This window comes from Pongo pygmaeus, chromosome 17 (genome assembly GCF_028885625.2).
Source record: "Pongo pygmaeus isolate AG05252 chromosome 17, NHGRI_mPonPyg2-v2.0_pri, whole genome shotgun sequence".
NCBI lineage: Eukaryota > Metazoa > Chordata > Mammalia > Primates > Hominidae > Pongo > Pongo pygmaeus.
This window is the reverse complement of record NC_072390.2, coordinates 11,269,601-11,296,506: the sequence shown is the minus strand read 5'-3', so window position 1 is coordinate 11,296,506 and position 26,906 is coordinate 11,269,601. Positions and strand designations below refer to the sequence as shown.

The following is a 26,906-nucleotide window of genomic DNA, read 5'->3' as shown; positions in this document are numbered from 1 at the left end:
TCTTACATGGCTATATCTCATAATGCTGAGTTTTGGGGTACGAATGATCCCATCATCCAGATGCTGATTTGGTATGGTTTGACTCTGTGTACCCACCCAAATCTCATGTTGAATTATAATTCCCAATGTAGGGGGAATGACCTGGTGGGAGGTGATTAGCTCATGAGGGCAGATTTCCCCCTTGCTGTTCTTAGATGGTAAGTGAGTTCTCATGAGATCTGATGGGTTAAACATATGGCACATCCCCCCTGGCTCAGTTAGTCTCCTGCCACCATGGTAGAACATGCCTTGCTTCCCCCTTCACTTTCTGCCATGATTATAAGTTTCCTGAAGCCTCCCAGCAATGCTTCCTGTACTGCCTGTGGAACTGTGAGTCAGTTAAACCTCTTTTCTTTATAAATTATGCAGTCTCGGGTAGTTCTATATAGCAGTGTGAGAACAGATTAATACATGATCACGATACCCAATAGTTAGTTTGTCAAACCTTGCCTTCCTGCTTCTCCCCTCTAGTAGTCCCGGTGTTTGGAAGGTGGCCCCTATAAATCTCATGGAGAAATGTAATCCTCAGTGTTGGAGGTGGGGCCTGGTAGGAGGTGTTTGGGTCATGGGGGTGGATCTCTCATGGCCTGATATCGTCCTTGTGGTAGCGAATTCTTTCAAGATCTGGTTGTGTAAGGGTGTGTGGAACTAACCCCCACTCCCATTCTCTCTTGCTCCTGCTCTGGCCATGTGATGAGCCTAGTCCCTCTTCGCCTTCCATCATGAGCAAAAGTTCCCTGGAGACTCCACAGGCGTCAAGCAGATGCCGTCACCATGCTTCCTGCACAGCCCGCAGAGCTATGAGCCAATAAAATCTCTTTTCCTTATAAATTACCCAGTCTCAGGTATTTCTTCATAGCAATGCAAGAATGGCCTAATAATACTGTGTGGATGCACCACATTTTATTGATCCAATCCACTGTTGATGGGCAACTAGGCTGACTCCATGTCTTTGCTATTGTGAATAGTGCTGCGATGAACATGCAAGTGCATGTGTCTTTTTGGTAGAATAACTGACTTTCTTTGGGTCATATACCAGTAATGGAATTGTTGGCTTGAACGGTAATTCTATTTTAAATTCTTTGAGAAATTTCCAAACTGCTTTCAACAGTGGCTGAACTAATTTACATTCGCACCAATTATGTGTAAATGTTCCCTTTTCTCCACAGCCTCCCAAGATCTGTTGTTTTTCGATTTTTTAATAGTTGCTATTCTGACTGGGGTAGGATAGTATATCGTTTTGGTTTTGATTTGCATTTCTCTCATGATTACTGATGTTAAGCCTAATCATTGCCACCAGAAAACTGGGAAAATACAGTGTTGCTTGCCAAAATAAATTTTTACTTTAACTTAAAAATAATCAATTGAGTAGTATATGTCTTCCAGCAAAATTAAGAAGTAAATATTTAGAAATGTACAGTACCTTGCTGTTAAGTCTTTGCACAAGTATACCAATCGAACATAAAGGCCACCTTAAACTTTCATTTGAAATGAAAGACATTACCATTCAGGACATAGGCATGGGCAAGGACTTCATGTCTAAAACACCAAAAGCAATGGCAACAAAAGCCAAAATTGACAAATGGGATCTAATTAAACTAAAGAGCTTCTGCACAGTAAAGGAAACTACCATCAGAGTGAACAGGCAACCTACAAAATGGGAGAAAATTTTCACAACCTACTCATCTGACAAAGGGCTAATATCCAGAATCTACAATGAACTCCAACAAATTTACAAGAAAAAAACAAACAACTCCATCAAAAAGTGGGTGAAGGACATGAACAGACACTTCTCAAAAGAAGACATTTATGCAGCCAAAAAACACATGAAAAAATGCTCACCATCGCTGGCCATCAGAGAAATGCAAATCAAAACCACAATGAGATACCATCTCACACCAGTTAGAATGGCAATCACTCAAAAGTCAGGAAACAACAGGTGCTGGAGAGGATGTGGAGAAATAGGAACACTTTTACACTGTTGGTGGGACTGGAAACTAGTTCAACCCTTGTGGAAGTCAGTGTGGAGATTCCTCAGGGATCTAGAACTAGAAATTCCATTCGACCCAGCCATCCCATTACTGGGTATATACCCAAAGGACTATAAATCATGCTGCTATAAAGACACATGCACACGTATGTTTATTGCAGCATTATTCACGATAGCAAAGACTTGGAACCAACCCAAATGTCCAAGAATGATAGACTGGATTAAGAAAATGTGGCACATATACACCATGGAATACTATGCAGCCATAAAAAATGATGAGTTCATGTCCTTTGTAGGGACATGGATGAAACTGGAAATAATCATTCTCAGTAAACTATTGCAAGAACAAAAAACCAAACACCGTATATTCTCACTCATAGGCGGGAATTGAACAATGAGAACACTTGGACACAGGAAGGGGAACATCACACATCGGGGACTGTTGTGGGGTGGGGGGACGGGGGAGGGATAGCATTGGGAGATATATACTTAATGCTAGGTGACGAGTTAATGGGTGCAGTGCACCAGCATGGCACATGTATACATATGTAACTTACCTGCACATTGCTCACATGTAACATAAAACCTAAAGTATAATAATAATAATAATAAATTTAAAAAAAAGAAACGAAAGACAATTTTTAAGAGGTTAAGGGCTAGCAATTTGTTAAAGTCCTGAAGTTAAATTAGCTCAAGTAAATACAAAGACTTTCCTTTAATTAAAGTCTTTTAAATAAACACTTTAAAGCATAGTTGGTTTCTCCCTCAAATCTTGTCCAAAGCCACTGTTTACAACTCAGTATATCAAAGGTTTCAGACATGATTGTGAAGTTCCCTCAACTTACAATTTGTTATTTGCAACCTTAGATGGCTATCATTCTGGCTTTTCTACCTTTTAGCAACAATAAGCACATCCTTCCCATTTCTCCCCCACCCTGACTTACCCCTCTTTGCATTTAATACATAATTTTTCTCAGAGTGTTCTTACACATCTTTAACTGTAAATATGACAAAAGCACACAGCATAGTACATGTCCCACATATATAAATGTTGTATCTAGTCATACAATTTTCACTTAAAAAAATAAATATTTTATTTTCAAAAAGCAAAGACTCTAGGAATCTTTTCTAGCTGCCAGTCATAAAAACATAAATTCCTGGTTAGATTCCCAAGTATGCCTGACCCTAATAACCACTTGTGGTACTTGTCAAACACATGTATTCTGAGTCCCATCCATGATCTCCTGAATCAGAATCAGCAGGTGAGAGGCCTGGGAAAACACATTTTAAACAAACGTCCACAGTGATTACGATTAGTAAAACTTGAAAAAAATTTCACTAGGATCTTTATGACTGAATAACCTCACAAACATAGGAAAGTTACTGGAGAAAAATATGAGCAGAATTTCAGAATTCTGCCTTTGCTGAAAGTGTTTGTTCCCTCCTCCTCTACTCATCAAGACCTGACTGCTTATGTAACGCCCCCAAACCACCTACACCTGGAAGGAGTTGAAAATGATTTTAATGAAGAAAAGCTGATGTTTAATTTCAAAACTGATGGTGACAATAGAAGGGAGAAGCATGAATTTGTCTTGATTCTAACACAAAGCATTGTATTTGAGTCTACAAACGAAATTGGTTTCATTTTTATTTTTTGTAATTTTTCGCCAAACTCTACGCATATATAGAGGCTGGGCAAGAAAGAAAAAAATCCAGAAATATGACATATGCCATCCCTTATTTATTTTCCCATGCGACCAGCCAACAGCTTCTTCACCTAGTCCCTGCTTCAAGCTGACTTTCTGTCTACTTCTCTATCGGAAATGGAGCTTCCCTAAAGACTGCTTCAATGTCAGTTACCCAGAGGCCTTTTTTCCATCTTGTGCTCCTAAACTTCTATGATATTAAATATTACCCTTTCTAGAAATTCTCCTTAGCTTTGATTTTATAATTTTACTCTAACTCTGTTCATTCCTTCTTTTATAGCCTTTCTTTTCTCTATCCCTTTACTGCAGACATGTTTTAAGGCTTTGTTCTTGACCTTCTGATCTCTCCACATTCATTCCCTCAGAGCATGAGTCCATTTTCTTGGTGTCGGCCTTCCTGACTATCTGATTATTACCATCATATAACGATGTTGGTGATGAGCATAGCTAACATATCCTAGGCATTTTCCATATAGGTTATAATAAGCACCCTATATAATTCCTACCATTTAATTCTTCAACCCTAAATGATACTATTACTAACCACATTGTATGAGATGAGGAAACTGAGATTTTCATCAAAACCATGGAAAGCCAACGTGAGGAGCGCCTGTGTGTTTCCTTTGTTAATGCCTCTGGGCATCATGGCATGTGGATTGCCGTGGAATGGGGATTAGGAAGCACAGCACTCTGAAAACACCAGAAAATATGATAGCGGGTAAGGACGCTCATCTCTGCACATTGAGATGGTTTTGTTTCTGAGTCAAGTTTGAGATGAGCCAATCCTGAATCCATGGTGCCACCAGAAATCACGAATTTAATAAGATCTACGTGGATTCTTGGAACCCAACTGGTCTCTGTTTTCTACTTTAGGGAAAGAGCCACAGCTTGAGTGGGGTGGTTTTGGTGTCACATACGCTATCAATAATACCCACCGTTTTGGTGTCACATACGCGATTAATAATACCCCCAGCTGCAGAGGAATCACGGTGGAGTACTCCTCGTTTCATCCCATGCTCTTGTGATGGATCCCTCTCACCTGTTTACTGATTTCATTCAAATTCTTCAGCGACCACAGGACCCCGACTTGCCTTCTCTATACTGGATCCCATCACTGCTTTACAGGCCTGGCCTGCTCGCGGCTCCTCACACCAGCGCTGCACAGCTCCCTCCACGCCTCTGCCCTGTTTCCGCCAACAGACAGGACTAGCTTCCTCCATCTCTATCGGGCAAAAGCCTGCCCAGCTCTCAAGACCCTCCTCAGATGCTGCCTCTGTGATTAGGCTTCTTCCTGACCCCTGAGCCTGTAACACGCGCCACCATAACTCTCCACCTTAGCCCACTTTCCCACAGCACTCGCGACGTCCGCGGCCCTCAACATGGTGCTTCATTCTATTTTAGGGTATTTCCTGCTTGTTTCCTGCACACACAGTCGCGCGAGGCACAGCCCCGAGTGACCCGCGCACAAGTGGCTCACGCTTCCAGAAGCGCCGCCGCGAGACAGCGAGGGTAACCTGAGCCTCTTCCCGCCCCCGCGGGGACCGTAGCCAGCCCGCAGCTCTAGCGGGAGGCGGTTCCACAGCGCGCATGGCAGCCCCAAAACCATCAGCACCGGCGCCTGGGGCGGGCTTTCCCCACCTCTGGGAGGCATGAATCCTCAGGGGCTCCTCGAGAGGGCGCCAGGGAGCAGATGCGTGCGGACACCTTTCAGCCCTCTGCAGCCGCTGTAGCTCCCCTCCCCCCCCCTCCACGCCAGAAATCCGGAAGTGGAAATGTCAGCCATTCAGCGTTTGGGTGAAGACGAAAGGAGGTTCTGGACAGACGTACGCTTTCAGGGAGTGTTTACTTCACCTCCACTTCTGTTCCTCCCCGCCCTGGTGCTGCTCCGGGTCACATTCTCGTCCTGGGCCAGCTTCAGCCTCTCTGCACAGAAGTCTCCCGGAGCCATGGCTGAGTACTCTTATGTGAAGTCTACCAAGCTTGTGCTCAAGGGAACCAAGGCGAAGAGGTGGGTCCTGCAGCTCCGGCGGGAGCCTCCTCAGTTCTTTTCGGATGCACTCCATCCCCGCGAATCCGGTGGAAGCCGTGGTCTGGAGAGCCGGCTTCGTGGCCTCCCAGGCTTCGCCCTGACCCTTTCTGGGCTGGACGGAGGCCAGATCGCAGTTCCTGGCGCCTGTGCAGACAGGTGCAGCCTCCCGCGCAGACGACCCTGGAAACAGGATAGATGGTCGGGTGATCCGTGGACCTGTACCCATGAGTTTCGGTCCCCTGAGGCATCTCTCCAGGCCTCTGCCTGTTGGGTCTGTATTAGTCTGATCTTGTACTTCATGATAATAACTTCCTTTATTAGGGATTATTCTTTTCTCCATTGTCTCTTCTTGGAAAAATTATTGATTAATTTTTTCTAAGCTAATATGTAGAGTGAAACCAGGATGAATCACCCAGTGGTTGAGGTGTATATGGGCTTTGATAGGGATATGGGATGGAACCTGCATTCTGTCATTTACTAATTTTGTAATTTGTGGCAAATTGCTTAATACGTCTGAACTTTCATTTACTCATTAAGAGATCAAGTATCTTTGTACCTCCGTTTACACATTTATACTTTCAGACCATTTTTTATACCTTTAGAAGACTGTGAAGATTAAATGAGAGAACATACATGCAGTAAATAAATTGAGCCAAATGTGAGGAGGAGGTCGTAGTGGTAATTTATTAGCTCTTTAGGAGAAAAGTACCTGTGCATTCATATCCCCGCTTCTTTTTTAACTGGCAGATTTGCCTGAGGTTGACTGTACATACAAATATTGAGCATTTCCTCCTGGCCTCCGTGATAAATAGAGGTTTTGATATTGGTAGGCGAGATGGAAAGAAAGTATCAAGGAGTGAGCTGAAGCCACTGCCCTTGAGAGCCCTTTCAAGGAGTCTGGCCTCATGAAGATGCCAGAACAAATGCAGGTATATCCCGAATGAATGTTAGATTTTTACTCTGTGAATTTCCGGTGAGGAATGGTGAGTTATCTTCTGAAAACTTTATGATGAAAATGCAGGCAAGAGTGTCTTAAGAATATCGTAATAATCATAATTAATGCTTATATGGCACTTTCAATGTGCCAAGAAATTGTTGTAGGCACTTTGCACATTAACTTTTTTCAAATCGCTCTTGGGTTTTTATTTTTTATTGCGATGTAATTCATAATTATAAAATTCACCCTTTTGTACAGTCAGTGGCTTTTAGTATATATTCAAGAGGTTCACCACTGTCTAGTTGATCAGCATTTTCATCATCTCAGAAGGAAATCTCTTCCTACCCATTAAAGCAGTCACATCCCATCCTCCCCCTCTCCTAGACCTTGGCAACCACTAGTCTGCTATCTATGTGAAATTGCCTATTCTGAATATTTCCTAAGAAATCATGCAACATGTGGTCTTTTGTATCTGGCGTCTTTCACTTATAACATTCTTCAGGTTCATCATTGTTGTAGCGCTTGTTCCTTTTTATGGCTGCGTAGTATTCCATTGTATGGATGTAACATTTTGTTCATCCATTCATCAGTTAATGAACATTTAGGTTGTTTCCCCTTTTTGACTATTGTGAATAATGCTAGTGTGAATGTTCTTACATAAGTATTTTTGTGGGTGTATGTTTTCATTTCCCTTTGGTATACATACTTAAGAGTAAAATTGCTGGGTCATATGGTAACCCTTTAACTTTTTGAGGAATCACAAACTGTTTCCTGTAGATGCTGCATCATTTTACATTTCCACCAGCAATGTGTGAAGATACATATTATCTCTTAATCCTCACAATAGCCTTAAGAGTTAAGTTATTATCCTAATTTTTTAAGTGGGGAAACTGACTCACAGAGAGATTCGGTACCTTTTCCAAAAATTACAGAGCTAAGAAGTGACAGAATCAGGATTTAAAATCTGGCAGTGTGACTCTACAATCTGCTTTGAACTTTAACATAATATGTACAAAGCATGAAGCCAATTCTCAGTACTGTATTTAAGAGGGCATAGCAATGTAAGTCTCCTTAAATCAATAATTTATAAATGAAACAGCTTAAAGACTTCCAAGTTTCAATCTTATGATATTTATTTATCACACAAATCAATATACCTGAACTCATCTATATAAATTATGTCCTGTAGTAAGAAGAAAAAGAGCAAAGATAAGAAGAGAAAAAGAGAAGAAGATGAAGAAACCCAGCTTGATATGTTGGTGAGTCAGTTTTCAGTGTTTTATTCTGCAAAAAGTTAACATTTCTTGAGATCTCATTGAAAATATTTTCCTAGATAGAAATTTATGATGTATTCATATTTGTCTTAAAGTGCTTAAATATTACCTACAGTTGCAAATTGCATTTATTCTTTAGCACAGTAGATGCTACTGATACCTTTACTTCATTGTCAGAACAGAGCACGCGAGAGAAGAATTACAACTCTCTGACTTACTAGGCACCATTAGACTGCTTAATAGCTGCAGATTCTGATACATAATTTTAAAGACTTAATGTAAATGTTATTCAACCAAATATATTTTACAAGTTATTTTCTTTGAATATATATACATTTTAGTTGTAGAAGTCAGTTGCCTCTTAAACAAAGTATCTTCACAGGAAAAGTCATTATTTTGTGAACTCTGAAATGAATGAAAATTTTAAATACAATACCAGGGTAGCCTGTAAATGATACTAGAAATAAACTGACCCAAACACACTTAACCATCCTGTTTTCCATTTAGCTGTTTCCATACTTTTTTTTCTCTCTCTTAAAACTTGGCAAGTTGTATTTTGAAACTTCATAAATTATGGGAGCTTTAAAAATATATAAAATATGGAATGGTATAAAGCTAATGTTCTGGAAGAATCATTGCTTTTGAAATTGCAAATCAACAATTCTAAAATTAAGGTAAATATCTAGGGTGGATATGTAGATGTGGAATTGCTGTGTCAAAGGATAGGTGAATGTTTATATAAGAAATTGCCAAAAATTTTCTAAAGTAGTTGTGCTATTTTAGCCTCCCACCAAGAATGAATTAGTTCTCCACTTACATCCTTGCCAAGAGTTGATGGTGTTATCAGTCTTTTCTCCCAGTCTGAGTTTTACATTTTCAGTTTCTTAATGGTGGTTTTTGGATGGACAGCTTTTTTTTTTTTTTTTTTTTGAGATGGTGTCTCGCTCTGTCACCCAGACTGGAGGGCAGTGGCGCGATCTCGGTTCACTGCAAGCTCCACCTCCCAGGTTCACACCATTCTCCTGCCTCAGCCTCCCAAGTAGCTGGTACTACAGGCGCCTGCCACCACGCCCAGCTAATTTTTTGTGTTTTTAGTAGTGACAGGGTTTCACCATGTTAGCCAGGATGGTCAGAAGCTTTTAATTTTTATAAAGCTTAGTTTATATTTTTTATTTTATGGTTACTGCCTTATCTCTTTGATCTAAGAGATCTTTGCTTACCCCAAAGTCAGGAAAATATTCTACATTGCCTTTTAGAGGCATCACAGTTTTAGTTTTTACATTAAATCTGTCATTAATCTCAAATTAATTTTTGGCATGGTGTGAGTTTGGTTTCAAGATTTACTTTTTTTTTTTTTAAACATCTTGATAGCCATTTGTGCCAGCACCACTGATGTTTCCTTTTTCCATTAATCTAGTTTCATATCTTCATAAAAAGTCAATTAACTTTCTATGTATTGGTCTATTTCTGGACTCTGTTTTATCGATTGTCTGTTTTTCTTTTGGTATATTTCTCTTGATTGCTATAATTTCATGAAGTCTTGAGATCAGGTAGTGTGTGTACTCCAACTTTGTACTTACTATTAGTTTATTAATTTCTACCGTGAAGCCTGTTGGATTTTCTCGGAGAATTGTATTGAGTCCAGATCATTTGGGGGAGAATCAACATCTTAATATTGAGCCTCAATATTTCATAATTTTCAATGTAGCAGTCTTGCATGCCTGTTTAAAACTTTATTCTTAACTATTTTATAATTTTACACTACTGTCAATAGAAGTTCTGAATTTGATTTTCCAGTTGTTTGCTGTCAGTATATAGATATACAGTTGATTTTGGATAGTGACTTTTTAGTCTGATAAGTCTGTTTCCCTTATTACTTCTAGTGGTTTGTTTATATAGGAAACGAAGGAATTTGCAATTATGTTTCCTGTGACTATCGTCTTACTTCTTTTTTTTTAATCCTTATGTCTTGTCTTGCTTTTTATTGGTTTATTATACTGTCCAGGACTTCTATAGTGTTGAACAGAAGTCATGAGAATGGGCATAATTGCATTGTTTCCAAGCTTAGGCAGAAAGCTTTCAGTAGTCCACCATATGGTATGATGTCTGCAGGATCTGCAGAGAAAACCTTTATCAAAATGAGGACATTCCTTTTAAACTTTGTTTCTTGGGAGTTTTTATCATAACGATGGTTAATGCTGTCAAATGTGTCTTTCTGTATCTGTTGAGATGATTATACAACTTTCTTCATTCTGCCAATGAATTACATTGGTTTCATTTTCAACTTTTAAACTAACTTTACATCCCTGAGATAAACCCCACCTGGTTGTGGTGCGTTGTCCTTTGGGATATTGCTAGAGTTGATTTCTAGGTGTTTTTTTTTTTTTTTAAGATTTTTATATTGGTGTTGATGGGAGATATTGGACTTTTGTATCCTTTTCTTGTAATGTCTTTATTTGATTTTGGTGTCAAGGTGATATTGGGTGTCAGAAAATTAGATGGGAAGTGCTGTCTCCTTCCCCGTTTTTGGAAATAGCTGTGTAAGATGGGTATAATTTCTTCTTTACATGTTTGACAGGATTTACCAGTGAAGTCATCTGAACCTAGGGGGTTTTGTTTGGTTTGGTTTTAATTTTTTGTGGGAGAATTAAGATTTTTTAAGAGATATTTTCAGATTTTTCGGTTGTCAGTTTTGATAATTTGTGTCTTTTAGGAAAATTTCATTTCATCCAAGTTGTTGGATTTATTGGCATAAAATTGTTCAAAATATTCCTTTAATATCCTTTTAATGTCTGTAGAATCTAATCTGTATTGCAGTCTCTTCATATTGGTAATTTGTGTTTTTTCTATTTTTTCCTGGATCAGTCAGTCTAGCTGGAGGTTTATCAATTCTTTATAAGATCACTTATTTTAGATAATTAATGATCTTTTAGTACAGGGGTATTCAATCTTTTAGCTTCCCTGGGCCACAATGGAAGGAGAAGAATTGTCTTGGGCCACACATAGAATACACTAATGATAAGCTGATGAGCCAAAAAAAAAAAAAGGAAAAAAATCTCATAATGTTTCAAGAAAGTTTATGAATTTGTGTTGGGCTGCATTCAAAGCTGGCCTGGGCCACATGCAGCCCTCAGGTTGGACAAGCCTGTTTCAGTGTTACTTATTTTCTCTTTTTATCATTTTCTATTTCATTTATTTTCAGTCTTTTTTTCCTCCCTTTAACTAATTTTCAGTTTACATCGCTCTTGTTTTATTGCTTCTTAAGAAGGGAGTTAGATCTCTTCATTCCATGTTAATTTAAGTTATAGTCAACACATTTTGTTTCATTTTGATTCCATTCAAAATATCTCCAAGTTTTCCTTGTGATTTTTCTTTTCATGGACACTTGAGTTATTTAGAAATGTATTGTTTTTAATTTCTACTACATAGAGATATTGTAGGTATGTTATTGTTGCTGATTTCTAATTCATTTATAGTATAGTTGGAGAACATACTTTCCTAGTGAATTTCCGTGTACACTTGAAAAGAATGTGTATTCTGCAGATGTTGGTTCAGGGTTTTTTTAATTTTTATTTTTATTTTTTTTTGGAGATGAAGTCGTGCTCTGTTGCCCAGCAGGCTGGAGTGCAGTGGCACGATCTTGGCTCACTGCAGCCTCTGCCTCCCAGGTTCAAGTGATTCTCCTGCCTCAGCCTCCGGAGGAGCTGGAATTACAGACACCTGCCACCATGCCTGGCTAATTTTTTTATATTTTTAATAGAGGTGGCATTTCACCAAGTTGGCCAAGCTGGTCTCAAACTCCTGACCTCAGGCGATCCACCCGCATCAGCCTCCCAAAGTGCTGGGATTACTGACGTGAGCCGTGTCACCCGGTGATTCAGTGTTCTTTAGATGTCAGTTAGATCAACTGGTGGAGCTTGTGACTATGCACATCTTCTGTGTTCTTACTGATTTTTTACTCATCCTACAATGTATTGAGAGTTATGTTAAAATCTCCAACTGTAATTCTAGATCTGTCTACTTAAGCAGTTTTTGCTTAAAGTATTTTGAAGCTGTCATGTGTACTCATTTAGGATTGTTAAGTCTTCCTTATAAATTCAGTCTTTCATTTTCATAACATTTTAACCTTTATTTCTGTTAAATGTCTTGATGGGTAGTGAAATTATTTGACCAAACTTTTGCTCCTGTCAAGCCTGGGCCTTTGTTAGTTTGTGCTTATTTATTAGGTTTTTGCCTGTAGACTTAGACAGTGACTCTTACTCTAGGAAAGGTTCATCCTCACGGGCCTCAGCCACATGTTCTAGGTATATTTGATGAGTTCTCTCCACTCTGCTATGTCCCAAATTTGTGTGATCTCTGGCATCTCCAGTCAGCCCTCAGAAGTGCCAGCCACTCTGCAGAGGCCTTGTGGAGCCTGCCTGCTGTAAGCACTCCCCCCAGCCCTTGGCCCCAGACCTGCGGAGAACTTTTGCATACTCTTTTGAGGCCTCACCTGTATGTAGTTCCCTCTTCTCCAGTACCTTATTCTATAAACTTCAAACATGTTAGTACTGCAAGACTCAGCTTAGTGACAGTGACATTGCCTCATTTTTGGAGGTCTCTACCTCTCTCTGTGTGGTCAAGAAACTGCCGTTGGGCAGAAAACAGAAGTGTGTGTGAGATTTGCCTCCTGTGTTTTCCTGTTCTCAAATATCACAGTCCTGTTCTGCCTGTGTTCCAATCCCTGAAAACAGTTTTCTCAAATATTCTATCCAGTTTCAGTTTTCTTGGTCATGGTGGGAGGGCAAGTCCATCTTGGCTGGAAGAGGAAGTCTTTCTTCGTCTTTTTCTCTTTGTCCTTCTACCTTCTTTGGCAATGTGGATTTTCTAAACTTGCCGTATAAGTAAGCATGTGCCTATTTGTGAAGGGAAAGAAAAAACCCTTTAATTTTTTAAAGCTGTTCTGTTGGTTGCTCACAAGGATCTGAAGGGATTGGTAAATAGGATGAAAGAAATTCTGTCTTTCAAATGGATAATACCATGTGTGACATTAATAAAAATGAGCATGTCTGTAAGCAAGTAGTTTCACTGAGCTCTGCTAGATTCAGAAGCAATTGAACTTACAACATCGTAGTTTGCAAAACACAGATTTGATTTACCCAGGAACTATAGTTAAGTAAGATATGGGTTAATAGAAGGTCTGTGAAGGGTACTTAGACTACAGTAAGATTGGGGAAGAAAATTCCATTTCCAAATCTAAGCTATATCATTCCTTTGTGCCAAGCACATAATGAAGGCAGATATTTAAGAGGGCCCTTAGCACAGAAGCACTGGGTTAGTCAGAAGGCGAGGTGAGCTGTCACACAGCCTTGATGCTAGAATTAGGGTGCCCTGGTAGTATCTTATCAGCCATGACACTGGTGCATGGGGACTTTTTTTGTTTGAGACAGGCTCTTGCTTTGTTGCTCAGGCTGGAGTGCAGTGACATGATCATGACTCAGTGCACGCTCGACCTCGTGGGCTCAAGCAGTCCTCTCACATCGGACTCCCGAGTAGCTGGGACCACAGTCTTGTACCACCATACGCAGCTAATTTCTTAATTTTTTTGTAGAGATGGGGGTCTCCTTTTGTTACCTAGGCTGATTTTGAACTCCTGGGCTTAAGTGATTCTCCTGCTTCCTCCTCTCAAAGTGCTGGAATACAGGCATGCCAGACATATGTAAACATTCTAAACTATATGAAAATATGTGAAAAGCTTTGTTATGCATTGTGAGACAACACAGCGGGAATATTTCACCATCTTCCTCAGGTTTAAAAGGAAATAACTTTAAGCATTTGTCTAAATAGCAAGTAATGTTTCACAGTGGATTCTCTTAAATTAAGCTTGAGCGTCTGCAGCATATACACAGCTTGAGCTGTAACCTGACGTAGAGACAGGCAACTTCAGTGCCCACTGTTCTTAGGATCCACTGCTTTTTCACAGCTAAAACACCCAAGTGGCACTGTTAAGTATTATGTTACTTTAGTCGTTAAACATATAAGCATACCTCCAAAGGTTGAATGTAGGCCACTTGCAGAAAGTAAGCAGAATGCTCATATTTAATTCTTGATGATACTGTGTTTAGCTTTCTTATTCTTTGAAATGCCATTGAGAAAAAATACTGGCATCTACACAAAGTAATTTCTTTTTCAGTTGACAATATTATTAGTAATGTTATTGTATCATTTCCCTACTTGGACAGAGTGTGAAAATTTTGAGGAGCTTTTCTGCCAGAAATTTCTTCATTTGCAAAACATTAATGAGATATTATATTTAAATGATTTTATTTAATAATAAGTGTACTTGGTGAACGTGGCATAGAACATACAAAATAAAACTAATTTTAAATTATTAACTATTACATTTATAAGAAAGACTTGCTAATCATACCACTGTTCATAATGATTCTGAATAAAGCATTATTTCTTTTACTGAAAACAATTGTAGCTATAACTCAATCATCTAAATTGTCATTAGTTTTATTGCTTTCTAATCCTCTTTAGCTGAAACTTTAATTTTGATTAATTTTCTTTTTCTGCATTGGTTTTGTGTGTGTGTGGAGGTAAAATATACAGAATATAGAACTTGCCAGTTTTTCTATTTTTACATGTACACTTCAGTGGAATTTAAGTACGTGTACCATTTTACCTTAACACCAGCATTGCACAGGGTTTCAGTTTCTCCACATCCTGCCCAACATTTGTTTTTCTGGTTTTCTTGGTTTCTGTTTTTTGTTGTTTTGATAATAGCATTCTAATGGGTGTGAAGTGGTATTGCATTATGGTTTTGATTTATATTTCCCTAGTGACTAGTGATGTTGAGCGTCTTTTCGAGTGCTTATTGGCCATTTGTATATCATCTTTGGAGCAATGTCCGTGTATATGCTTTGCCCAGTTTTGAATTGTGGTATTTGTCTTTTTGGAGTTCTCTTTATAGTCTGGATATTAATTCCTTATAATGTATGTAGTTTACAAATATTTTCTCCGTTCTCTGGGTTGCCTTTTACTCTGTTGACAGTGGTTCTTGATGCACGAAAGTTTTTAATTCTGATGAAGTCCAGTTTGCCTATGTTTTCTTTTGTTGCCTGTGCCTTTGATGTTCTAAATAAGAAATCATTGCCAAATTCATTGTCGTGAAGCTTTTACCATTTTCTTCTAAAAGTTTTCTAACTTTAGCTCTTACATTTAGGTCTTTGCTCTATTTTAAGTTACTTTTTGTATTTGGTGTTAGATAAGGGTCCAACTTCATTTTAGCTACAATTTTATGTATTTTAAACTTGATTATGAAAAGCATGAAGTGTTTAGTTGAATAGAAAATTTTGTGCAGTGGAATTAACTGAATCTTTAAAACCTTTTTATTATGGAAATATTTAAACTAATCCACACATAGAAGAATATAATGAGTCCCCCATGTGCCCAGACCCCAGCATTAATTATCAATATTTTGCCAATCTCGTTTCATTTACATACACACCCCCACACACGTTTTTTCCTAGAAAATTTTAAGTAAAATCACAGATATTATGTCATTTTACCCATAATTACATAAATGTACATTTCTTAACGTGGTATGTCTTTCTCTCATCACCTGTTTTGTTCTTTACTTTTATACGTTATACTATGTCATTATCAGACCTTGTAAAATTAACGAGAATTCCTTAATATGTCATATCCAGTTAATGATTGACTCATTTCTACTCCTGTTGAAGTACAATTTAGGAGGAGGTTTGAGGATATTTTTTAACATTAAGATATAAACTTTTATAACAACTGGTAAAATAATTGTTGCTAGAGTCTAACATTTCTATTGGTAAATTGGAAATTAGTATACATAGACATAGATTCTGCTCATTTTGCTTTCAATCTAAAATCATAGTTAAGATTACTGGCTGGGTGCGGTGGCTCACACCTGTAATCCCAGCACTTTGGGAGGCAGTGGTGGGTGGATCACGAGGTCAGGAGTTCTAGACCAGCCTGGCCAATGTGGTGAAACTCCGTCTCTACTAAAAATACAAAAAAAAACTATTCGGGCATGGTGGCAGGCTCTTGTAACCCCAGCTACTCGCGAAGCTGAGATAGAGAATTGTTTGAACCCAGGAGGCGGAGGTTGCAGTGAGCCAAGATCACGTCACTGCACTCCTGCCTGGGTGACAGAGTGAGACTCCGTCTCAAAAAAAAAAAAAATTACTATGCTAGAAAGTCTTCCTGTAGAGGCATTTTTAAGAAGCATTATGATAGGCACTGCCTCTGGAAAGCAGGCGTGAATAGATGCCTGAGATCTATCATGAGAGAGACCATTCTTCATATATCAATTTTTACCTTCACATGTTGCCTTTTGTTTTGTTTTGGTCTTTTTTTGAGAGAGGACCTTGCTCTGTCCCTCAGGCAAGAGTGCAGTGGTGTGACCATAGCTCATTATAACCTTGAAATCCTGGGCTCAAGTGATCCTCTTTCCCAGCTCCCCGAGTAGCGATAACAGGCATACACCCCCATGCCTGGCTCTATGTTGCTATTTTGTATTTTAAAAACCTAATCCTGACTGTGCTGGTAGTCGCATGAATCTGTGCACATACATGCAAACAAGTACATGTAAAACTAGTGAAATCTGAATAAGCTTCATGGATTATATCAATGTCAGTTTCCTGATTCTAACAATGTATGATACTTATGCAAGATGTCATCATTGAGACAAAGCGAGTAAAGGATATGTGAGATCTTCATAGTATTTCTTATGACTGCAAAATAAAAAGATTTTAAAACTAAGTTATAATAACAAAGAACTCTGTGTCAAAACTAAAATATAAAGTTGAAATATCAATTTTATTTTTTAGGAATCTGGTGGACAGTAACAAACTTTGGTGAAATTTCAGGAACCCTAGCCATTGAAATGGATGAGGGAACCTATATAAAAGCACTCGACAATGGTCTTTTTACCCTGGGAGCTCCACACAAAGAAGGTTTGTGTCTGGAAGGGAAGATCCTGCCGCAAGTGTAGATTTTAGGACATTCATTCACTTAGGCCAAACTCTAACTAGTCTCAAATGTTTTTCAAAGGAATGGAACCATTGCTTTTGATTCTTCCATTTTTTTTAATTCCTTAATATTTACCAGCCATTGGCAAGTCCCTCTTTCTAATATAAGTGTTTGAAAACATTCCGTATAGTTCCAGAAGAATATCTTTGGAAATCAAAACAATATGAATAATTAATATAGTAAGTGGAAAGAAAAAAGAAAATCTATTTGTGTCAAATATGTTTGAATTTCTTTTTTATTCAGACCTATTACCAAAACTAACCTGCGTGCATTTAACAATTTGAAGTTTCCTCATTTTCTTTAGCCCATTAGAGGAAGCACTAATGAGATATGAAGTAATTAGAAGATAAAAAGCAGTACCATTTGGTCAGCAAGGCCATACATTGAATAAATGAAATCATTTAGCTTTTTTAAATAAGTGCTTATTTATGACTGTATTTTAAAACATAAAGAGAAGCTATCTCAAAAGTTATTAAATAAGCATTATATCACCCTGTCTTACTCAGTGTATAAAATTAGCACTGTAGTTAAAAGAAGGTAAAATAGATCTTGATTCCAAAGATACAGTATTACAGTGACTTCAGTATATCTGAATATTCTTACATTTAATTGCAGAAGAAAATAGCCACTTTTTTAAAGAAAATAATGTCTTTATATTTATAGCAAATGTCAAATTTATTTTCAAATGTTTTTTCTCCAATAGTTGATGAGGGCCCTAGTCCTCCAGAGCAGTTTACGGCTGTCAAATTATCTGATTCCAGGTGAGCTTATGTTGTAATATAATTAGTAAGCAGTTATTTTAAAAATTTAATTTTATTCATTAAAAATTTTAGTATCTGTCTTAAGCCCATGGTAATTTTGATATAAAAAATGAAATAGCTTTTTTGAAAAGTAGATTTTATGATCTACTTTTAGTGGATTTCCTATCAATATATAATGCTAGGCTGGAAAAAAGATATGTAAGTTAAAAAATGAAGATTAGTAATTTCTCACACCAAATAAGATAGATTAAAAAAATCAAATAGTACAAAACCTGGTTCACTGTTGCTATGATATTTAAACTCACTGTTTGGAAGTCTAAAGACAAACAGGAAGACTCAAAAAAAGAATATTGTTGAAACCAGCAGAGAATGTTACAGCATCATAACGACAGAAAGAATATTTTTACTCACTATTTTTACAGTATTTTATAAAGTAGCCATTTTATTCTCACCTTGTGCAGAAGTATAGAATGATTCTTTGGATAAAAGATACTGAAAGTGAATTTACATATTTTAGTAATTGGTTACATCAACATGATAATGATTTCTGTTATATAATCATTAACCTATAAAGGAGTAAAAGTTAATTCTGGCATCCAAGGAGATTCTTGGTAAGGTAAAAGTAATCATAATTTTTAAAAATCACATTAAGATGATTATTTCTATACTTTCTTTGAAAGTCTGATGAGTAGGGTGAAAGACAAAGAATAAAAGCAGAGGAAGAAAAAATTCAATAGTTTTAAACTGCTTTACAATTATAAACAAAAGAGGATTATAAAGAAAATTAACTGACAAATGAGGAAAATATTTGCAACAATCTTAATAGGCAGTGAGTTCTTACTCTTCACATGTATCTTGTATAGAATTCATAGCACTGAAGACCCCAGTAGAAAAACTGCAAACAATCAGATCTGAATAGAAAAATGGGCAAGGGACATTACCAGATAATCTAAAAACTAAAAAGGAAAGGAAAAAAAAAAACAGTTGTTATTCTAGTTAACTACTAAAATGCAAATTAATAGAATACTGCTTTTTCCATATCAGGTTTTCAAGTATTTTTTTGGAGTCATAATATTTAAAAAAAAATCCATGATACAAAACATACTGTGGTAATTTGGGGTAAGAATGTAAATGGAAGCAGCATTTTCTGGAAAACAGTTTGATGACATAAAGTTTTAGTAATTTATTATTGAAGTTTATAACTAAAGAGATATAATTGAAGAATGATGAATTTTGAAAATATTTTTTATGTAATATATAACGTATAATGTTTATATTAAAAAAGCAAAATATAAAACTAAATTTAAAACTGCACTGTCCAATATGGCAACAACTAGTCACATGTAGCTTTTTTTTTTTTTTGGAAGGCACAGAGTCTCACTCTGTCACCCAGGCTGGAGGGCAGTGGTGTGATCATAGCTCACTATAACCTAAAATTTCTGGGCTCAAGCACTCCTCCTGCCTCAGCCTCCTAAGTAGCTGGTATTACATGTGCACACCACCATGCCCAGCTAACTTTTTAAATTTTGTGTAGAGATGGGGTCTCACTATGTTGTCAAGGCTGATCTTGAACTTCTTGCCTCAAGCAATTTTCCCATTGCCTTCCCAAAGCACAGAGATTACAGGAGTATGTCACCACTCAGCCACATGCATCTTTTGAACACTTGGAATATGTCCAGTCTGAAGTTTTAGATATGTACACAATCACACACATACACATATCATGTTTTGATGTCCTATAATTAATTTTCTCTCAGTTTTTAACTTTCATCTATCTTATTAATGTACACAATTGCCCTGAAATCTGGCTATGAAAAATATCTTGGTATAAATTCAGATGAACTTGTTGAGCGTTCAGATGCAATTGGAACAAGAGAACAATGGGAACCAGTCTTTCAAAATGTAAGTGCTGTTATGGTTTATAAAAACTTCCTGTTAGTTTAACAGAAAGTCTGTAACAGTCAATCATAATATATTTAAAAAAAAGTAGGATGTAATAGTATAATACATTAAACTGGAATAAATCAGTAAGAACATAGAGCCTTAAAGAGATCTCAAAATAGAGTGCAACAAAAATAGCATTAGTACGTTTCCCCACAATTATTTCTGTATACTCTTAGTGCCTAGATGTGGATCTCATTTCCATTGAAGAACCAGTCAATTTTAGGTCACAGAGTAGGAAAACAGAATAGTTTCTAAGTATCTTCTTTGTAGCAGAAATCATGGATGCTTTCAGAAACATTACAGACTGTAAGTGAACAGTGGACCTAGCTAAGACCAAGTTGTGACAATTTGTGTATAAAATATAAATAGTAATAATTCATTAAAGTAAATTATCTCTAAAAGACTTTCAGTTCATAAGCTTAAAATAGTTTATGAAAAGATGGTTTTAATATAAGAAGAAAAAAGATAATATACTAATTCTTAATTTTAGTAAGTAGACAGTTGTAGCGTATGGATGTTTTGTTAAATCTTTGTTGATACAGAATACATAATTTCCTTTTTCTGTTTGTGTGAGAAGTAAAGATTGAACAAAAATATGTGAGTGTTAAACTGTCTTTAAAAAGTAGATAACTATATCAAAAACAGTAAGGACCAGTGGGCACCACGCAGAACAAGCAAATAGAAGATAAGCTCAGCTTTTGAGTAGCAGCTTTGGTAGTATACAATAGTGAACTGAAAATAGGAACTCAGCAGTGTTTTCTAAGATGACAGATTAAACAAACTTCCCACCAGAAAGAGGTAATCACTTAGACTAATTTCCTCATCTCCTAGGATAAATTCTTAAGTCAGTGACTTGAAAACTATTTTGACCCAATCCATTGATAAATGCATTTTTACATTGCAGCCAAGCACATACATATGTGAAACTGAAGTAAGAGTTGTACTTAACAATACTTACTTATCCATGTGTTATGCACCTTGATATTTCTTATTCTCTTTTACCCCTTCCTCTGTGTGTCTGTGTGTATTCCTTTTCCTCCCCACCCACCCAATACCGTTCAGTAAACACTGCGTTGATTTCATTACCTGCTAATGTGTTGCAATCCCTTTGAGATGATCCTACTAGTTATGATGAGAAGCTTCTAATAAAAGTTACACCAGTAGAAAATGCCAATATTTCATAAGACCAAGATGATAACTTAGATAGAACTAATAATACAACACTTTAGGAAAGTTCATTGCATTTTATTTTTAGGAAGGACACTAACTTTCAAAAATTTAAATTTAAATGAAAGAGGGTCTTAAAACTCTATTGCAAAAAGGACTCAGCTGAATAATCTGTGGCACAGGTTTAAATCACCTTGGACCACACCGCCATGTTCCAGGGCTCACCAGGAGCCATCCAGATGAGAGACCACCCAGCCCTTGTGACTTGACTAAGAAATTAAATACATGTTATCAGCACGTTTTTAACTGGATGTGATACAAATTTAACACATTTTGAAATCATTGTATTTATAAATATTTTGTCTAAATGTTATGGTATTCCAAGTTTTCCAAAAGAATCAACCAAATACAGGTTATAAATAAATGTTATATTTGTTACAGGAGTTAAGCTAACCAAATTTATAACCCAGATTTAGATACACAAGAAAATCAGTTTTTAAAGTTTTGTTTAATAGAAAGCAGTGTAATATATCAAACATTAAACAACAAAAAATATATAAGAATATTTATTTTCACACACAAAAGTCCCCCAGACATTGATTCTTAAATTCAAAACACCAAAGGCATTGTATATACCTTTTCATGTTTTCTAATTGTGAAGAAAATAAATTTTACTTAAAATGCTAATATTTGAATAAATTATGCATTCATAATTATGTTCTTGTCTTTAAAGTTAATTTTTGAAATAGAACTAAATCAGCTTTATCTTCACTAGATCTTTTAGAAAGGAAGCAATCCCACCTCATCTAATTAGAATTTAGTCCTACTAGGAAGATACACTGCAAATGTTTATTGTGGTAATCTTTGAATAATAAAATGAAAGGTGATTTTGGTTTCCTTTTCTATATGTTCTTGTATTATATTTTTCAGGTTTTTCTCTAAGTTCTTTTCTGTGATTTTTAAATCAGGGAGGAAAAATTAATTCAGTCTAAACACTTAATGTTTCTTCTAAAAGAAGTATCCTCATGGCTATTTTGTTATTTTGTTTCACTTAGGGGAAAAAGGCTTTGTTGGCCTCAAATAGCTGCTTTATTAGATGCAATGAAGCAGGGGACATAGAAGCAAAAAGTAAAACAGCAGGAGAAGAAGAAATGATCAAGGTAATGATGACATTTTATAAAGATTACTGCTTTCACACATGCGATGTGACTGTATCTCTTCAAAATGTTGTCATTTACTGTCACTTTAAAGATTTATTTAATAGCTTTTTATAATGTGGTGTTTCAAATAGACTTATTTTTAATTATAAATCCCATAGCTGATGGATTGTTTATACAATGTGGTAGAGAAATCAGTGCATCTAGGAGCTACCTTGCCATTATCTCCATGGATTAGTATCGTTTTTCTGGTAGTTCCACATGCTCTTTTTAAGCTTTCATTTTCTTATTTCTTCTATTTTAAAATCTAATTTTTAAAATAGATAACACGTACACGTGGTCCAACATTTTTAAAGCATATGAAGTAAGATGAAGACATATGCCTGCATACATCTCACTCACATGTGTCCCAGCTCCTGTTCCTCTTTCCTTTGTTTTGTTTTTTTATAGCCTCCTAAAATTTCTTTATAAACATATGAATATATTTATAATTTTCAACTGTTTTACACTAAAGGCAGCCTCCTCTATAGTCTTCTTGACTTTGATTTTTTTTCCTTAAAATTGTATCTTGGAGAGTTTTCTACCATTAGTTTGAATGTATAAAGTTTTCTCTTTTTCTTGCTTTTCCTCCCTTTCTCTCTCTCTCTTTTTTAACAGCCACGAAATATTCCATTTTAGGGATATACCTTAATTTATTTAGCCTTTTATAGATGGAAATTTAGGCTGTTTCCAGTCTTTTGCTCTTATGAACAGTGCTGCAGTACATAACATTGAATATGCATCAATTTGTAGATGTGCGGGTGGACCTGAAGATAAATTTCCAGAAGCAGAATTACCAGGTCGGGGTATACGTGTTTGTATTTATGTAATGCTTGAGCTTCTGTGATGATAATCACGCTACGAAACATAAAAAATCATAGCAGAACTTCTGGGGCCTTATCCCTTACATTTTAAAAATATTTGTATTAATAGTACCCGTCTTCTTTGCATTAGGAGAAATACGAATCACATAAAACATGATTTTTATTTTATTTTTAAAATTTGTGTGCATCACTAAGCTGGAAATAAAAGTTGCTTATTCCAGGCTAAATTCCCTCATCCGTAGTCAGATGCATTATCCATTGCACCAGTGGCCTGTGCCCTCCCTAATCCTACTCTTTGTTTACATCATTGTAAAAGTTACACAGACATCTTCATATCAAGGTGAAATTCTAAATAATACTGTTAATATAACCTAGATAAATCAGGTAGTTAACTGGAATTTGATGAAAACATTTAAGGCTTAATTTTTTAGACTCACAAATGCCACTGATCTTTAATGATAAACATATAACAGGATGTGTCTAAAGAATAACTCCCCACTTCTTGACACATGATTTTTCTGTGTCTTGGGATTCCATCACTGTACTGACCATCGTGAACCTTGCTTTGTTTGTCTCTGTTGAGAATCACAGGTTGCATCCAGTCTGACCCATATTTGCTCTGTAAGGCATTGTGGGGGCCAGAGTGGAAGGCTCTAAGAGAGGGGGCAAATACCTTTTCTAGAATGCCCTTCGTTCTTATAATTAGAGCATAAAAATTTATGTTACATTTTTCTCTACTACCAGTGCAATTTAAAAGCATCTATCAATTCTCTGTATGTGGTACATGTTAGATATCCGATCATATGTTTGATTTTCTTTTTAGAATAGCCTTGATTTCAGATAATTTCAAATCTAAAGCTCAAACAATTTCAATCTAAAATGTAGGTATTTTCCTACAGTTAGAGAAGTGAAATGTTATATTTTTTCGTTGCATGCATCCGGCACATGCGTTGTAGTCTTGAATTTCCATAATGCTCCTGTGAGGTGGATGTGAGCTCAGCCTTACAGACAGGAAGACAGCCCCTGACCCTCCTTACATCCTCGTGGTTTTTGTCAGTCAGTTCATGCAAATCACAGTGATTTCAAGGTATGGTAAGACAGGATGTGTACCCAGGCCCAGCTGACTCCAGAGGCCACTCTCAGTATTTCATAGCACATTGCTTCTCAGGAAACAGGTCATTGAGGAAATGCAGACGGGTTTGTGACTTACATTTATCTTTACTTATTTATATTTTATTGCATCATGTTTAAATTATTTTTCATCTGGATATCATCACAAATGTGTTATTGAAGGCAGTTGTAAATATATGTGCAGTGCTTGGCACTTATACAAAGATACAAAGATACTTACACAAAGATTGCATTTTTCACTATTTGAAGAAATTTTCAGACGAAATACAAAGTTTTCTGGGTCTCTTTGGTTAGTCAAGTACTTGGAAGCTCTGAACAGTGATTATTTAGGACTCTTTTCGTACCATTTGATTACAGGCTGTCCTACTCTCTGTCAGCCTTTCACCTTTATGACCTTGCCTTGTCTACCAGAACACAGATCCCTCTTACTAAATGTAGCATTGTGCTACAGGCCCTAGCAGGGAATGTTTTCAGGTCTGGGACCCCTCTAATCAAAACTGTCACAAAGATGTCATTGGCACAAACACGTTATTTGTCATCACTTTCTAAGCAGCACTGGAACTGGACTCTGGCCACAGAGATCCCTTAGGAGACATGAGTCCTTGCCATTGGCAGTTGCTCGTTCTGCGGGTGATCCTAATTGATGAATGCAGATCAATTAACTTATGACATGTGATAGTAAACATCTATGCAAACTTAAGAGGATATAAGAAGCTAGTAAAAGAGGTGGGTTCTAATTAATTAAAAACAAGTTGTGTAATGTTAAAAATTTTAATACTTTGGTAATAGTCTGTGCAATGTAAAATAGCTATTAAGCTTTCAATCTAAGCAAATAAACACTTGTCTACTAGGGATAATTTGATCCTAGTGTATTCACTTGGAGGACAAATTTAAATTAATGATTGCTTTATTGCCTAGCAGGATCTGATGTGTAAAATATTTCTGAAATAATTTTGTCTGTAGTGTTTCTGACACAAGGGCTATGGAGGAAGTATGTGATAGCACTTACTCATGTAGATTAGATATATGAAGTAAAAACACATACCCAGAACCAGTCTTTTTCTGAATATAGTTGCTCAGTTAATTTTTGCTTCTGCTTAAGAAATCATCTCGAATGTTCTTATGTGATAGGTAAAGTGGGGAAGGGAGAAGATAAACATATAACCCATTGGATTCTCTTTTCCAATATCTAGATTAGATCCTGTGCTGAAAGAGAAACCAAGAAAAACAATGACATTCCAGAAGAAGACAAAGGAAATGTAAAACAATATGAAATCAATTATTTGTATGTATGCTTTTCCTTTTAGACCTACAGATTTGATGTTGAAGTGGTTATCAAAGTGCTTTCAAAATAAATTACCTAATTAGCTGCGGATGGTGGTGCATGTCTGTAGGCTCAGCTACCCGGGAGGCTGAGACAGGAGGATTGTTTGAGCCCAGGAGTTCAAGGCTGCAGTGAGCTCTGATCACCACTGCATTCCAGCTTGTGTGACAGAGCAAGACCCTGTCTGAAAAAGTGAAAACTGATGGACAAGAAGAGGCAACACAATTTAGCTCTAGGACAGAGCACTGAGCTAAATGCTTTTCTTTTCTTGAGGGTTCAGTTTTCCTAATCATCCTACCAGCTCCCAAAGCTAGTCACTCGGGTTAGTCAATCTCTCTATTCATTCATAGAATGGGCGTGATGCCAGTCAAAGTCTGTGCTATGGCCAGGACACAGAGGACTCCAGCCAGCATGCGCTAATAGAAGTGGGGCCTTCTGCTACCCAATCAATGAGTGGCCCTCCTCTTGAGAGGTCATGAAGGTCATCTTTGTTGTTCAAAAGCTTCAGCTTATTAAAAAAAATACAATTAGATATGTTTTTCTCCCACAAGAGGGAGTCTCGCTCTGTTCCGAAGACTGGAGTGCAGTGCCACTATCTCGGCTCATCGCAACCTCCGCCTCCCAGGTTCATGTGATTCTCCTGCCTCAGCCTCCCGAGTAGCTGGGACTACAGGCACACGCCACTACGCTCGGCTATTTTTGTAGTTTTAGTAGAGACAGGGTTTCACCATGTTGGCCAGGCTGTTCTCGAACTCCTGACGTCGAGTAATCGGCCTGCCTTGGCCTTCCAAAGGGCTGGGATTGCAGGTGTGAGCCACTGCGCCTGGCCTACAATTAGACTTTTTAAATAAGTGAAAAAGAAATTAACAGTATTTATAAATTTAATAGTAAATATGTATATTCAGAGTTTGAGATATTTTTCAATGAAGACATTTTCTTTGCAGAAAGAAATTTCAGAGCTTCCAAACCCACAAACTTAAAATAAGTAAAGAAGACATTAAAATTCTTAAAAAGGCTCAGAAAGATGGATTTTTGCATGAGACGCTTCTGGACAGCTAGCTATTTATTTACTTATTTTCACTATTTTCTGTAGCCAATGGAAATGGCATGTAGAAAACCTATATTCTCTTAAATTACTGTAGTTTCCACATTTTTGTCTTTATTTCTGATTTATGAATGTGGCAATATTACCTAGAGAGGACATCATGAGTTTGGGAAAAGACTGTCAAGAAAGAATATCTAAAAATTATAACCGATTCTAAGTATATATTTTAAGAAATTGAGGTTTGACTGTATCTACTTCATAAATTTATCATTATCTTTTTATAATTATTAGAACCAGAGTTAGAAAAAAGCAGTTTGACTAATAAAAAAATTATGTGGATTCTGTTAGAGTAGTTCAGGTTCCTTAAAATAAGCACAGATCAACTAAAAAACTAAGTATAAAAGCTAAACAAGTGAAATTGAAGCAGTTTTATTGTAAGATTTGGAAGAGTGCAGGATGTTTATCATAGCACATTGTTAATACTTATT

General features: G+C 36.8%; 1 protein-coding gene across 1 annotated transcript; it reads left to right on the top strand.

The window, feature by feature from the left end:
• Nucleotides 1-5,507: 5,507 nt before the first annotated feature.
• On the top strand, nt 5,508-26,059 carry LOC134738495 (protein FRG1-like). Its single transcript, XM_063653933.1, has 4 exons — nt 5,508-5,743; nt 7,891-7,960; nt 21,954-22,058; nt 25,243-26,059. The coding sequence occupies exons 1-4, from the start codon at nt 5,508-5,510 to the stop codon at nt 25,354-25,356; spliced, it is 525 nt and encodes a 174-aa protein (XP_063510003.1). The 3' UTR covers nt 25,357-26,059.
• Nucleotides 26,060-26,906: the final 847 nt, after the last annotated feature.

Excerpts from the sequence above, each read along its gene's own strand:
- LOC134738495 (XM_063653933.1), top strand. The coding sequence starts at position 5,508 with ATGTCAGCCATTCAGCGTTTGGGTGAAGACGAAAGGAGGTTCTGGACA. Across the intron at positions 5,744-7,890 it reads AAGGGAACCAAGGCGAAGAG|TAAGAAGAAAAAGAGCAAAG; the intron begins GTGGGTCCTGCA and ends TATGTCCTGTAG. Across the intron at positions 7,961-21,953 it reads AAACCCAGCTTGATATGTTG|GGGAAAAAGGCTTTGTTGGC; the intron begins GTGAGTCAGTTT and ends TGTTTCACTTAG.